At 43.3% G+C, this 13,092-nt stretch overlaps 1 protein-coding gene across 2 annotated transcripts in view; it reads left to right on the top strand.

The window, feature by feature from the left end:
• The first annotated feature begins 780 nt into the window (after positions 1 to 780).
• Positions 781 to 13,092, top strand: part of LOC146182476 (vitellogenin-6-like) — a 49,309-nt gene continuing 36,997 nt past the window's right edge. The window contains exons 1-6 of one of the 2 annotated variants that reach the window (XM_084577607.1): positions 781 to 923; positions 4,269 to 4,411; positions 5,770 to 5,904; positions 7,001 to 7,138; positions 9,787 to 9,954; positions 12,659 to 12,798. In XM_084577607.1, the coding sequence (XP_084433733.1) occupies positions 872 to 923; positions 4,269 to 4,411; positions 5,770 to 5,904; positions 7,001 to 7,138; positions 9,787 to 9,954; positions 12,659 to 12,798 (776 nt within the window). In that variant the 5' untranslated portion in view covers positions 781 to 871. The remainder of the gene's footprint in view (positions 924 to 4,268; positions 4,412 to 5,769; positions 5,905 to 7,000; positions 7,139 to 9,786; positions 9,955 to 12,658; positions 12,799 to 13,092) is intronic. The other variant, XM_084577608.1, reaches the window with a different exon arrangement.

The following is a 13,092-nucleotide window of genomic DNA, read 5'->3' as shown; positions in this document are numbered from 1 at the left end:
CCGCTGTTTACAAGATTCTTAGCAAATTTTCGGGCATAGCATATGTTACGGCTGCGTGTGTACAGCCTCTCATTGGATATCATTTTCAGTACTCCCCCTTCAACCTTTACGACTTCTTCAGTTCTCATTTATTTGCTGTGTGTGTCTGATATCAGGCGATTCACTAATATACGAATCAAATCATATGCCACTTGAAACACAAAAACAAGCTGTCATGTGCGCTTATCCGTGTATACGCGCAATAACAGCTCGGCAGCTGCTTATACATGCCGCAAACTTTTTTTTAACTTCGCCTCTAGCTATCAAGATGAAAGACAACTTTGTTTTTCTGCTCATTTTTACACAAGAAACAGCCTTGTTTTTGAAGTACTACAGATATTTATCGTGTAATAGAATACGCGTCCGTTACAAGCTACAGGGGTAATTTTGCGTCTGCCGTTGGTATCTTGCCAAGTGCCAAAATATCGAGCACGTAGACTCAAACCTCAGCTGTTCCACAGTGTAGTCAAACGCACCATTTGAGCATCCTTGTCGCAAGGAGACACCACGAGGACTAGGCTGTCTGCAGTGAGCTATCAAAAGGCCTCGCCAAGGCCGCAATCACTGAAACTGGAATCGGACGCGGCAGCCGACCGTTTCTGAAGATTTCTTAGCCCGAAATAAAAAACGAAACGGCGCCTGCTTTTTGTCTCTGCTCTTTCGTTTTGCTCTAAACGACTGTAAGAGCCCGTATCAGGCCACCTACTTCAGTAACGCGCCATCTCGCTTTCACAAGCGACCGCAGCGCCGACGAGGTCAAAAGGAATTTAAGGGCTTTTACAAGTTCACTCGCATTTGCAGGGCTCCTGTCGGAATGGAGAGCGGATCCTAAATGTTCGTCATGAGGGTCCTCTGGCTAACGCTTCTCGTCGTGGCCGTCTCTGGTGAGCACACAATCTTTGGTGATGTTTTTCTCCTCCCTCCACCTCCCCTCCTGAGTACAATGAACAAGTGAAAATCTCTGACGTCAGTTTTAACAAAGTTATCTGACGTATTTCTCTTCTGCGCATGAGCGATTCTCGAGCTAAATGGTCGTTTTATTTGTCGTCTTCGTCTAGTCGTCCGGCACCTTTTTGTTTTCGTTGATCTCATGCAACAACCGAATGTTAAAGATTTTGCTGACGATATTCCTATCTGTCGTGCAGACTGCATTTTGGATAGGTGCCTGGCGTCTACACGATGTCAGAAGGACAGAAAGATAGTTAAGCGCTCTGACATCGTTTTGTTTTTTTGGACGATGTCAGAGCAGGTTATAAAATAACCATGCGGTCTAAATCTATCTGAAGCTCTCTTTAGTACGCATTTCATGTTTACTGGGCACCTTCTTGACACTATGCCCACGTCAGACGTTAGATCCCATATCATACCATATTATGCTATGTTATAAGCACCACCTCGGTTTCGTAAAGATAAAGCTATGAGGAATGCCACAGCAAAGTCAACTTTTTTTTTTCGCCATTTATTATACGGGTGCCGATTGTACAACTCAACTTCAGCTCGATTCCTAGCAATCCCACATGATCCAGGAATATTTAATTCTCTGTAGAAGGCACAGCGAGCGACCAGTCTAGACTATAGCTTGGTTTTGAACCCAGTTTTCGAAACATTTTGATGTGGATTTCGCACGTATCACTCGTTTCAAGCCAGCGAAAGAATATCATTTAATGTCTCTCTTTTGCCTCGCAAGGGATCAAAAACAGCAATATGCAATTTTCTCTAAAGGAAGGGTCGCTCCACATATAAAAAGGATACCAGAAACATGTCGAGATGACATAATATTCCGGCTAATATGGGCCCCAGCCCACTCCCAGCTTCAGTAAACTAAGGGAGCTCATAAACTTGCCCGCGGCCTCACCTTCCGGGTAGGCTCTGGCCCTCAGTACACTCTAAGCAAGGACAGGCTAGTCAGCTACAAAGATATTACAGATCACTATGGGCTAAACAGGTTATAATACCAACTGGCAGATAGAACACTAAATAAGATCCAAGAAAGCATCTGGAAGCGCTTACAAACAAGGACTTTTCCGAATCCAGCTACCCTTATAGCCAGTGATACCCGGAACAATTCTCAGATAGATCGGGAATAGGGCGGATCTAGTACATGTGATATGGGTGTGTTCAGAAATCCCAAGTATAAAGCAATAGACCGAAACAGAAGGATTTTGGGCGACTCGACTGTTGAGCTCACATCCTGAAATTCAGCTAGGTCTAATCCGACAGCCCGGTTCCAAGGACTCCAGGCGGATAGGCTGACGCCTATCCTGCATCTGTTGGACATAAAAGTTTTAGCACCACGGCAAGCCTTTCAACGTACTTAGTTTTACTGACGCTCAACAATACGCTGCAAGTTAGTTATTCTGCATAATTGCATTTTCTACAATTTGCTTTTATTTTAGACCTCGTTCCTACCTGACAGAAATGAACAATAACGGCAGACTACAGTTCGTAGCGGTGTTTCGGTCACTTTTAAACGTATACACCCTCTTCTCATTGATGCTTCCTGGCACCGTTTCAAGCGAAAATATAAAATGAGTTTCGAGGAAGCCGGCCACCAATTAAACATAAGCACCTTGACGACGAAGAAAGTCCTTAGAGTGCGAGGTTTCAGTGCGAAAGCACTCATTCGCTCATCGGCTGAGCTGTTTCGTGAGGTCACAATCATGTGGCCTCGCGCGGGTAATTCGAACTCGCTCCGGTACACCGTCTTCACCACGCTAATTTTTCGAGTTTGCAAGTCAACGTTTCATAGTGATGGAGCCCATGACTGAACAGTGAATGACCATGACCTCTTGCAGGGCTTTCACATTAAAAAAAAAAAAAAGAACATTGTAGCGAATTCTAGCCGGTAGGGTTCAAATCGAAGTATTCTGGTTCGGTAGCCGAGCAACTTAACCTGGGTCTTAACATCTTAATCTGGCTCTAACGAGCGAAACCACCGCGGCGAGTGTTTCCGCTCGTTAGAGCCAGACTTAAGTAAGGTAAAAGAAACGCCACTTCACGCGGTGGCTCCCAGATGACACCACTAACACGTGGCCTCCGCGATCAAACATCCATTTGCACCGGAGCTGATTTCGGAGGCCATGGTTAAACATTCGCCATTTGACGCGGCAACTCCAAAATAGGGCCAAATATAGGGCTGGAACTGAAATTTCCTGTACTTTCACACTGTTCTCAATTTGACAGAGGTAACCGCTGGCATTTCTCCTAAAGTGCGCGTCATTTAATCGGCACGAGGAAGGCAACAATCCTTTTTTAGCCCAGTTCAAACGCCATTCGAGAACGAATGCGAATTGTTGATATCATAGGAGAAATCAGGAAGCTAGAATGAATACGGAATAGTCCAACAAAATGAAAACCGTCAATGGTAGTTCATGGTAAACAGAGTGTGCTCCGAAATCATGATTTGGGGGCAGGATTTCAAAGAAAAGGTCGATTCTTAAATGCAAGTTCCGTGATTCATATACACAAGCAAAATTAACAATAAAAATTTTGAGGCCACTGCAGAGCCTGCGCTAAAGAAATGAGAAAGCGTGAGCGTTGTTGCTGCTGTTGTTGTGACATTAGACAAGTCATTTTTATTTTTATTTTTATTCCTGCAACTTTTCTACTTTATTTCCTGTTTCTTTTTCAAGTTTTTATTTGTTTATATTCCGCAACGGCCCTCCAGTGTTCTCACGCTTGACAAGGAGCATTATGGTCACGTTCCTTCGACCCTCACCGTGTATACGTGGAAAGTAAACAAATCGAAATTAAAATTCAAATTGTATACTGCCCTGGAAAAGCCGCTTAGTTGGCTACGGCATCTCGATGCTTGTGTTTGTCTCTGAATTTTGACATTTGTTAGGGGGGGGGGGGGGGGGATTACTGGGTTTTAGCGGGCTTGCATTATGCAACCCAGTGAGTTGAGGCACTAGATGTTTTAGTATCTGCTCCTCGGAAGTTTTACCACGCAATAAAGAGAAACAATCGGCGTCATCTAGTGCTTAGCGCACTCGGCTCGGATAGGGAGGACGGTGGTTCGAGTTCAGGCGCAGGGACGACTTTTTTTTTTAGTTGTCAGTTCATGACGACAAGCACTCATGACACATTGAAGATGCTAGTCATGAACCGACAAATGGTGGCCTTAAAGAAGGGCACAAAGTTAGGTGGACGGATGAGATGGGTCAGTCGGAGAGGCCTTTGTCTACCAGTAGACGGAATGACGAATGATGGCGACGCGTTTTACTCAGGCTTCGAGGTTGGAAAGGAGTACGTGTACAGACAGAAGGGCACGCTGCACATCGGTAACCCCGAAAAGCCGTTTCACTCATCTGGCCTGGCCTTCCGCTGCAAGGTATTTGTCCAGCCCAAGGCAGGACACACCGTCTTCAAGGTAACTGTCACAAGAGTGTTCATGCATGTTGTGCCCTACGTCAAGGAGGCCCAATGCAAGATTCGAATATTTAAACAGACTGTTGTACACAGCCTTGCATGTTCATAGCGTTACAGGTTTGGTTCCCGAGAAAGTAGCAAACCAAGCACGTTTATACATTCCAAGCTTCGAAGCGATGCAACTGTGATAAGAGTGCTGCACCAGGGATGTGCAGCTCCAACAGCACCACAAGTGGAACTGCTCATTCTGTTCCTTCTTTTTAATTTTATAATACGCTAACGAGTTGTTTTTCCTTACTGCTTTTTTTACAGCTCTTTAGTGGTGATTTTAGCTCTAAGGTCCCATTGAATTTCACGTAAAAGGTAATGCGGACCCTCAGTGAAGCGGTAAATGATTGGCATTCTGTAAATTCTTGATGTGTAAATAAGAATTTAAAAAAAATTTGTTTTTGTGAAGGGCATTTAAACTGCTGTTTTACTCAAGGATAACCCCTCCCCCCTTCCTCCTCTTAAAGTTTATATTCTTTGGTCCTAGCTGGGTGACAATCAAAAACTGGACCTTTGCAGGATTGGTGGATGCGGATGAAACACTGTCTAGTGGCCTAAAAGATACTAGTCGAGGATAACAAACTGGGTGCAGCGAAGAAGTCAGCAGAATTGGTACTTAAAAGGAGAATTTCTCGAAAATGCTATAAAGTTTTGCTATTTTTCAGAAAATATAAAAGGACACCAACCACGGTGGCTCTCACCACCACTCGGCTTTACAGAGGGCGGTCTTAACGTCCATCATCCATTGATCCCGTCCCTTCAGATGTCCGTCCATCCGTCCGTCCGTCCTTCTTCCCCTTTCTTTCTTTCTTTCTTTCTTTCCTTCTTTCTTTCTTTCTTTCTTTCTTTCTTTCTTTCTTTCTTTCTTTCTTTCTTTCTTTCTTTCTTTCTTTCTTTCTTTCTTTCTTTCTTTCTTTCTTTCTTTCCTGATTCCTTTCTTCCGTCTATCCATCTAGTAACCGTCTGTTCATCAATTCATCTATTCTCTATCCATCCGCCATTCATCCCTTACTCCATCTATCCACCACCCTATTTAGGAATAGTGCTTTTGTAAACAAAATCCTGTTAGCCGACGTCAGGGGTTGAAAAGAAAATCCGATGGGCAGAGCTTTTTACTCAGCAGGTCACTAGTTTTAACTATAAACATTTCACCACTCATTTGATTCGTTCAGTGCAGAATACTTGCACAACAAGCACTTGCCGGGATCCGGTTTTTCTCGAAATTTTGGCTCTTTTAGGCAAAAAGTAACCCCACAGAAGCTACACGGCAAAACATGTGAGCTCCCGCGATTCTTCCTTTTGTTTTTCCAGATCGCCAACTTTGAAGCGGAGTCGTTCGACTCTGAAAACATCGACGTTTCTCACCATGATTTCAACTATGCTTCGAACGACCACTTAGCGGGTACACTGGAGCACCCCTTCGCGGCCAAGTTCGACGAAGGAAAGGTACTGTGTTCCGCCCACTGCTGAAATGCGCAGTATTTCCTATTATAATTGCTAGAAGCAGCACACAGTTGCGCGGTCGAATCTTGAGCGAAGCACTCGATTTATGAAGGGCCACGTCCGGATTATGAAGCTGTTTTAATTGACAAAACATGGGTCCGAGTGGAAAGTTTCGACAGCGGGAGGGTATACATATATAGACATGCACGCGGGCAAAGTGTCAAAGAAGACCTCATCACAGTACGGGACGAAGTGCACAGCTCGCCGAAGTAAAAGGTACAGCTGAGAGACATTACTCCCCTGTGTTGTAAGCATGCAGATCTGCCAAGCAGTCAGTTACCCCACAAAGCATATCTGTTTCAAAAAGACGAATAGAATATCGTAAGGGACGAAAACTATACAAAGCTTCACCAGCGCCCTTTGCGTCTAGGGCCACAAAAAAATGCAGACCGAGTCGTCTGAAAATAAATGCTTAGGAAATACGCTGGAGTGAATTTGTTGACGCCGGCGCTAAGCAAAAAATAGCTGAGCTCATTTGGAGATGCTGTTTTCCTTAGTCTTGCCGATTTATATCAATGATAACAGCATACGTGTTTAACAAAAACTAGAGTTGTTTGTGTAAAATACGCTAGCAGAGTGTTTTTCATTTATCATGTTGCTTCGGTGTTTAATGTGGTTCCATCGACGAAAACAAGTCGTAACTAATCTAGTGGCAGTTAGCTTAATATTTTTCGTAGAGAAAATAATAACCCGATTGTGTAACGAGCAAAAGATAATCATGATGCATGATGATTTTGCACGTAGCAGAGAGCGCTTAAATACGCCTTGCATTTCCTCGAAGAATAAAGTTGGCAGTCTGCGCTTCTAAGTGTCGTATGTGTTTCTTCCTGTTGTCCTACGTTTTCGCGCAGTCAACACAATTTCAATAATCATGATGTTGCAGCAGAAATACTGATGTACCAAAACCTCTCCTGAGAAAATTCTATTTTGTTTAATCACACCTGACCTAAAGTTGTTGTACCGTCTCTGTAGTAACAAAAACCTTTTCGGCAGTAAGCCTAATCATTAAATAGGCAATGTCTCTCTCGATAAACCGCAGATCGAAGAAATCGACATCGGCAAGGATGAGCCCCTGTGGGTAAGGAACGTGAAAAAGGGCGTCCTGTCTCTCTTCCAACTGGACCTCGTCAAGGGACGCCACGAGCACCACGGAGACAATGGGTACCACGTCAAGGAGGTAGGTGGCAGAGAAAGTAACCAGGTAGAAAATGTATACAGCAGTCATCTCTCCCACCATTAACTTTCCTATACCTTCGCAATAGTGAGATACTGCAACATTGTGCACGGCTGAAGAACATAATAAATAAACAAAGCCCTATTTGGTACAGTACATAAGGTTTAAGAAGCTTAAACCGATATATTGGCTATATTATTATTATTATTATTATTATTATTATTATTATTATTATTATTATTATTATTATTATTATTATTATTATTATTATTATTATTATTATTATTATTATTATTATTATTATTATTATTATTATTATTCGACCCAAGGGTCGATTTCAACTACCTAGGTTTCTGTAACGTGCACCGAGATTCATTCAGTCATTCATTCTTCACTGATTTATTTATTCTATTTATTTGTGTGTGTTTATGTGTTTGTGTGTTTGTTTGTGTGTGTGTGTTTATGTGTTTATGTGTTTGTGTGTTTGTGTGTTTGTGTGTTTGTTTGTTTGTGTGTTTGTGCGTGTGCGTGTGCGTGTGCGTGTGCGTGTGTGTGTGTGTGTGTGTGTGTGTGTGTGTGTGTGTGTGTGTGTGTGTGTGTGTGTGTGTGTGTGTGTGTGTGTGTGTGTGTGTGTGTGTGTGTGTGTGTGTGCGTGCGTGCGTGCGTGCGTGTGCGTGTGCGTGTGCGTGTGCGTGTGCGTGTGTGTGTGTGTGTGTGTGTGTGTGTGTGTGTGTGTGTGTGTGTGTGTGTGTGTGTGTGTGTGTGTGTGTGTGTGTGTGTGTGTGTGTGTGTGTGTGTGTGTGTGTGTGTGTGTGTGTGTGTGTGTGTGTGTGTGTGTGTGTGTGTGTGTGTGTGTGTGTGTGTGTGTGTGTGTGTGTGTGTGTGTGTGCATCACGCTGTACACAAGTGTCTTTCACTTAGCCTTCATCAAAACGCCGCCTCAAAGGCCGGCATTGAACCCACGCCCTAGGGCTCATCAGTCAAGCCCTTACCGCTATAAGCCACAGCAGCAGAGAGCTGTCAAATAATTATTTGCCAGAAGTTCTGCGCACTGATCGGCATAAAGGGGCATATGCTGCCTTAGATAACTAAAGAACTTGGTTAACTACCTCAGTAACTTCATTAAAAAGTGCCAAATCGCCTAGAGCAAGCTGTAATTAAGTAAGCGTAATATTTACTACACGTACATCACTGAGAAAACACTCCCTTTTCCTAAACATAGACCACATTAGTATATAAACGCACAGTTATCAAAAAGCCCGAAATGGTGAAGGCAGAACAGTATGAAAGAACACCAACCTGGTTATAAGCTTGGCAGATATTGGACGCTTTGGAAGAAGGTCTATATATTACATCATGACCCAGAAAAAAGAAAACCCCAGTCGGCAAAAACTTCAGAGTATTCTGTTGTCACAACTGAATTTCTGTGTTGTTTTTAACGGTGAACGTGTCGTGACAAAAGAAATTTCTGTAATAACACGAGAATTTTGTGTTGTTAAAAGAAAGAAATACTGCAGGAAAGTAAAGCAGAAGTGCACAAATTCCTGACTACGACAAAGCTACAAAATAATTTATCGTATTTCTGACACGGCTCTGTCATCTTTTTATTTTGTTTTTGTTTTTTCACTAGGTATACGCGGGTGAAAAGAATACACGAAAAAGACTGCCTTTAAAAAAAGTTATTAAAAAAACACCCTCCCTGTGTCATACGCTTTCTCGACCTCTGCTAACCGCTCAAATTTTCCCGCTCCTACAGCGCTACTCATACGGCAGTTAATTTGCGCCTATCACTTCCACTTGTGCATTGCATCATAAGTGCAACAGTCGGAATATTTATTCCTGCCGGTAAGTGACATCATTGCTTTGTTTCGGGTCGTGGTGCAATAAAATTATGTGTTCGCGTCGACCTTAGTCAAAATCACCTATCCGGATTCCTCGGCCAAGCATGCATCACCGGCCATGTGCAAGTTTCACCCTATATGACACATGAAAAAAATTACAGAGCGTTTATCCTTCCTACAGCGCTTATTTAATCAGCAGCAACAGGAGTGGTAAATACAGGAACCTTTTGTGGAGTGTGCTGGTTTAGTCGGTTGCTCTCACTAATGTCGAAACTTGAGCTAGTCTCCTGCTCTCCTCTGTGTTTTCGTGTTTTATGTGCGCTGTTTTAGACAGGTTACTCTCACCAGTAATGAGGTGTGACGTAGGCATGTCTTCCATGCAGACCATCATATTGTCATTCCTATATGGCGCGCTTCCGGGGAGGGGTACTCATGACTTCTCGGAAGTCGTCATTACTCTCAGATGCAATCTCTCAAATCAACATGGCAGCTGTCGTGACAGTATCTATAGGCGATGTCACTCCGCCCTCACCAATCACTCAGCATGACGAATTTTATCAATGTCAAGTATGACGTCACCTGGTGTGCTATAATGACAACGACGCCGCATTAATAGCAAGCATTGCATTCACAGGAAGGAAACTCACCGCCACATGCACAGCGCAACGAAACCGGATCTCTAATAGAACCGATCCCAGACTTAAATGCCACACGTGCATTTAGTGGCTGATGGGCAAACCCTGTCGAGACTTTGGAATCGGATCGCAAGTAATTTATAACCCTTATGTTGTTGTTTTTTTACTCATGCAGGATGGCCTGCACGGCCCCTGCGACACCTTGTACATTGTGCACGAAGAGGAACACGGCCACATCGAGGTGACCAAGGTGAAAAACCTCGACAATTGCGACCACGAAGTCTACGCTTCCTACGGGCGGCAGAAGGGCACGGTGTGCGTCAACTGCGAGGCACAAAGGACGGTGAGTGCATCGGAATGTTAGCCACACTGCGTTCTTCGTGACGGTACCTATAGGTTTATAACGGCCGAAGGATTTATTTTCAAACAGCGTATAAAAACCTCAACATTCTATTCTGGAGTTTAGTTCTATTCTGATTCTGTTGGACGACATTCTGCGGCCCTAAGAGAAGGCCATGCAGAAAAGGGAAGATGATGACTTTGTCCCCGTCACGTCGTCTTTCCAACTCCCTCTTTTTCCCACTGCGCCTCTACTCCGAACAATATACGTTACGGCACGGTGGCAAAGGCGTGTCTCCGTTCCTTCCCTCCCCAACTTCCACTGAACAACCACAGAAAGCTGTCCGCGAGTGTAGGGGTACCGTGACGTTGAAGGATGTGACAGATGAAAGGAGAATGCATCCACGACTTAATTGGTTTAACCACGGCATCACTAAGATCGACTGACGGCATTGGTTGAGGGACCTCTTTTGAGAGGCAATTGGCGCAGAGGTTTTGACTATTCATCCCAGTACAGCAGGGGTGCAGGATTTATGTATATGAATAACGTCCCTTGTGCCCGCATAACTACATGACTGGGCCGCATAAATACAGAAGCGATTTTTCATCCCTATTTATCAAAGCAAAATGAATGTTGCAGCTCTTAAGGTTTCAGAAAGCCTAGCAAAATATTAATTCCTGCTAATACTAATAGGCAAATTACCCTGAACTGTTTTTTTTTTTCCTTTTTTTTTTCAACCTGACTCTGATTTGTTATTTGGGCGAGGTTTTACTGTGCTTTGACGCTCATTTGTAAGAGGCAAGTTGTTGCTGCTTTTATTCCCGTACTCCTCTTTTTCAAAGGCAATAAAAAGATTGATTGATTGATTGATTGATTGATTGATTGATTGATTGATTGATTGATTGATTGATTGATTGATTGATTGATTGATTGATTGATTGATTGATTGATTGATTGATTGATTGATTGATTGATGTTATGGAGGAATTCAAAATAGTCACCATGCCCTTAGTTAATCTCCCAATCAATCACAAGTCTACAATCAAGGGACAGCTGGTAACGAAATGCTTAAAGTTCATAACCTTAATCCTACGTTTTCATTGACAATACGAGCACAATGGCGGTAAATAAGGCATACCTTTGAGCTGTTAGATGCGGCCATTGTTAAATGCCGTCACCGTCACTAGATCGTCCAAGCGACGATACTTGTCCCCGCTTCCATTTGTTTTCAGTGTTTATGCTGCACTCAACTCAATGCTGCAATCTACGTCAGGTTTGTGTTCATCTAGGCGAACAGCAGCTAGAAATTAATTCTTCAGCGACGCATTTTTCTCCTCAATTAAATATTTCATAAGTTTGATATCAATCAATCAATCAGTGATCTTTATTTGTAGGAAACGAAATACATAAAGAATATTTGGACCGATAGCCGCGGGGCTAGTAGACGGTCCAGAACAGAATAAACTTGGTCAGGCAGCCGTAATGAGCGCATATATATCCTTGCGGCAAGGAAAAAAAAAAAAAGCCCAAATGCTCGATAGCCACACTTTGTGTGGATATCATGCAAGCGTGCATTTCCTCTGAGAGTTTGCGACAGGAGTACTTACAACCTATAGTTCCATTCTTGTCGCTACTGCAGTTGCGCTTTCTGTATTGCAAAGAATGGAACACCGAACAACCTCACAGGTCGCAAAAATATGATTAGCTTCTCATCCACACTCAAGATAAGAAAAGCAGCCTTCGTTATCCCCAGAAAAAAAAGAACATAAAATTCAAATCAAACCAAATCAATTTATTTGCCAGGGGAGCTGCAAGTAAAAGCTGCCCGCTGGCAGCTTGACTGGCCCGCAGCACCCAATTTGGCACAGCGGCAGCATCTGTTACCAGCACACAAACATGTGAAAAGAAAGATGACTCGTGTACTGTACAACATTAGATACAATAAGGCCCATCATCATTCAAAAATTCAGGCAAGATTTTAAATAGAAGAAATTTTGCATTTCGAGGACAGTACAACGAGCTATGGATAAAAAAAAACGGTGTCAAATGCACCAGACACCAATCGTTAACTTTTTATAACGTTCAGGATATGATTATCGAGAGCCCAGTTAAAATGACTTATGTATCTTTTGCGGTTCAGGATCGCTGCTAAGTTGGTTGCTCATGACCAAACTGGTACAGTTCTTAAGACGCAAGGGAGGGTCGAACAAGACAACGCAAGCGCTAACCTTGAACTGTTGCTATTCATTTCGCATGCAAGTAATTTTCGGCGAGAGCATAAAAACAACCAAACGCCACCGGCCCGTCAGTCGGCGAATTAGCTTTCCATTCCCCGTTTTACACTTTTTCACGCATTAAGAAAAACGACTATTTTCTTTGCCACTGTCATAAAGGGAATGCTCACAAAGACTGCTTTCGTATTTCTACGCGTGTTTCTAGCTTTTCTTATCTCACGTGTTAGTTGTTTAGACACGACGGTGTTGATGGCGCCTGATTCCTTGCCATCGTCAGCATCGGCGACTGATTGGACGGTGGGTTGTCGTAAGGAATGAAGTTGCTTGTTACGATGCGGATAATGACACTTCTGCCAAAAGCAAAGGAGTTAGACCAGCGGTACATGCCAAGCTGCATGGAGAAACCTGTTCATATACGAGGTTTTGTATAGACATAAACCTCTACAGCTCTCCGTTGGTCTTGTTTTGTCTAGTACCAGCTCTCGACTACTTCTGAGGTGTACTACAAGCTCAAAGGAACTACTCAAAACTACGTCATCGACCATGCTTGGGCCGAATCGATCCAGCTGCTCAAAGGCCATGGTGAAGGCAAGGAGTTCCACGTTATACTCAAGTAAGCGCTTTTGCTCAGTTAGTCCTTAAATATGAATAAAGAAACTGTCGGCAACCTCTTAAGAAATAATCCGGCGTTTCGAAACCGGCTGGGTAGTTTTTCGGTGACACAAAGTAGCGGCTTGCAACAACAGCTTGCGGCCTGTTCACAAGAGGCCTTGAAGGTAAACTGAAACGTATGCGTGTGTTAGTAAATGACAACACTAATAGCGCTCTTATAACTAGGGAAGAGCGAAACATGATATATACATCTAGCATTAAACAGCCACTTCTCAATACCCTATTCGATAGCAAA

The sequence above is a fragment of the Amblyomma maculatum genome, chromosome 8, assembly GCF_055883805.1.
Source record: "Amblyomma maculatum isolate TAMU_Amacu chromosome 8, ASM5588380v1, whole genome shotgun sequence".
NCBI classification, from domain to species: domain Eukaryota; kingdom Metazoa; phylum Arthropoda; class Arachnida; order Ixodida; family Ixodidae; genus Amblyomma; species Amblyomma maculatum.
Note: the sequence above shows the minus strand (reverse complement) of the source record. Positions and strands in the feature narration are given on the sequence as shown.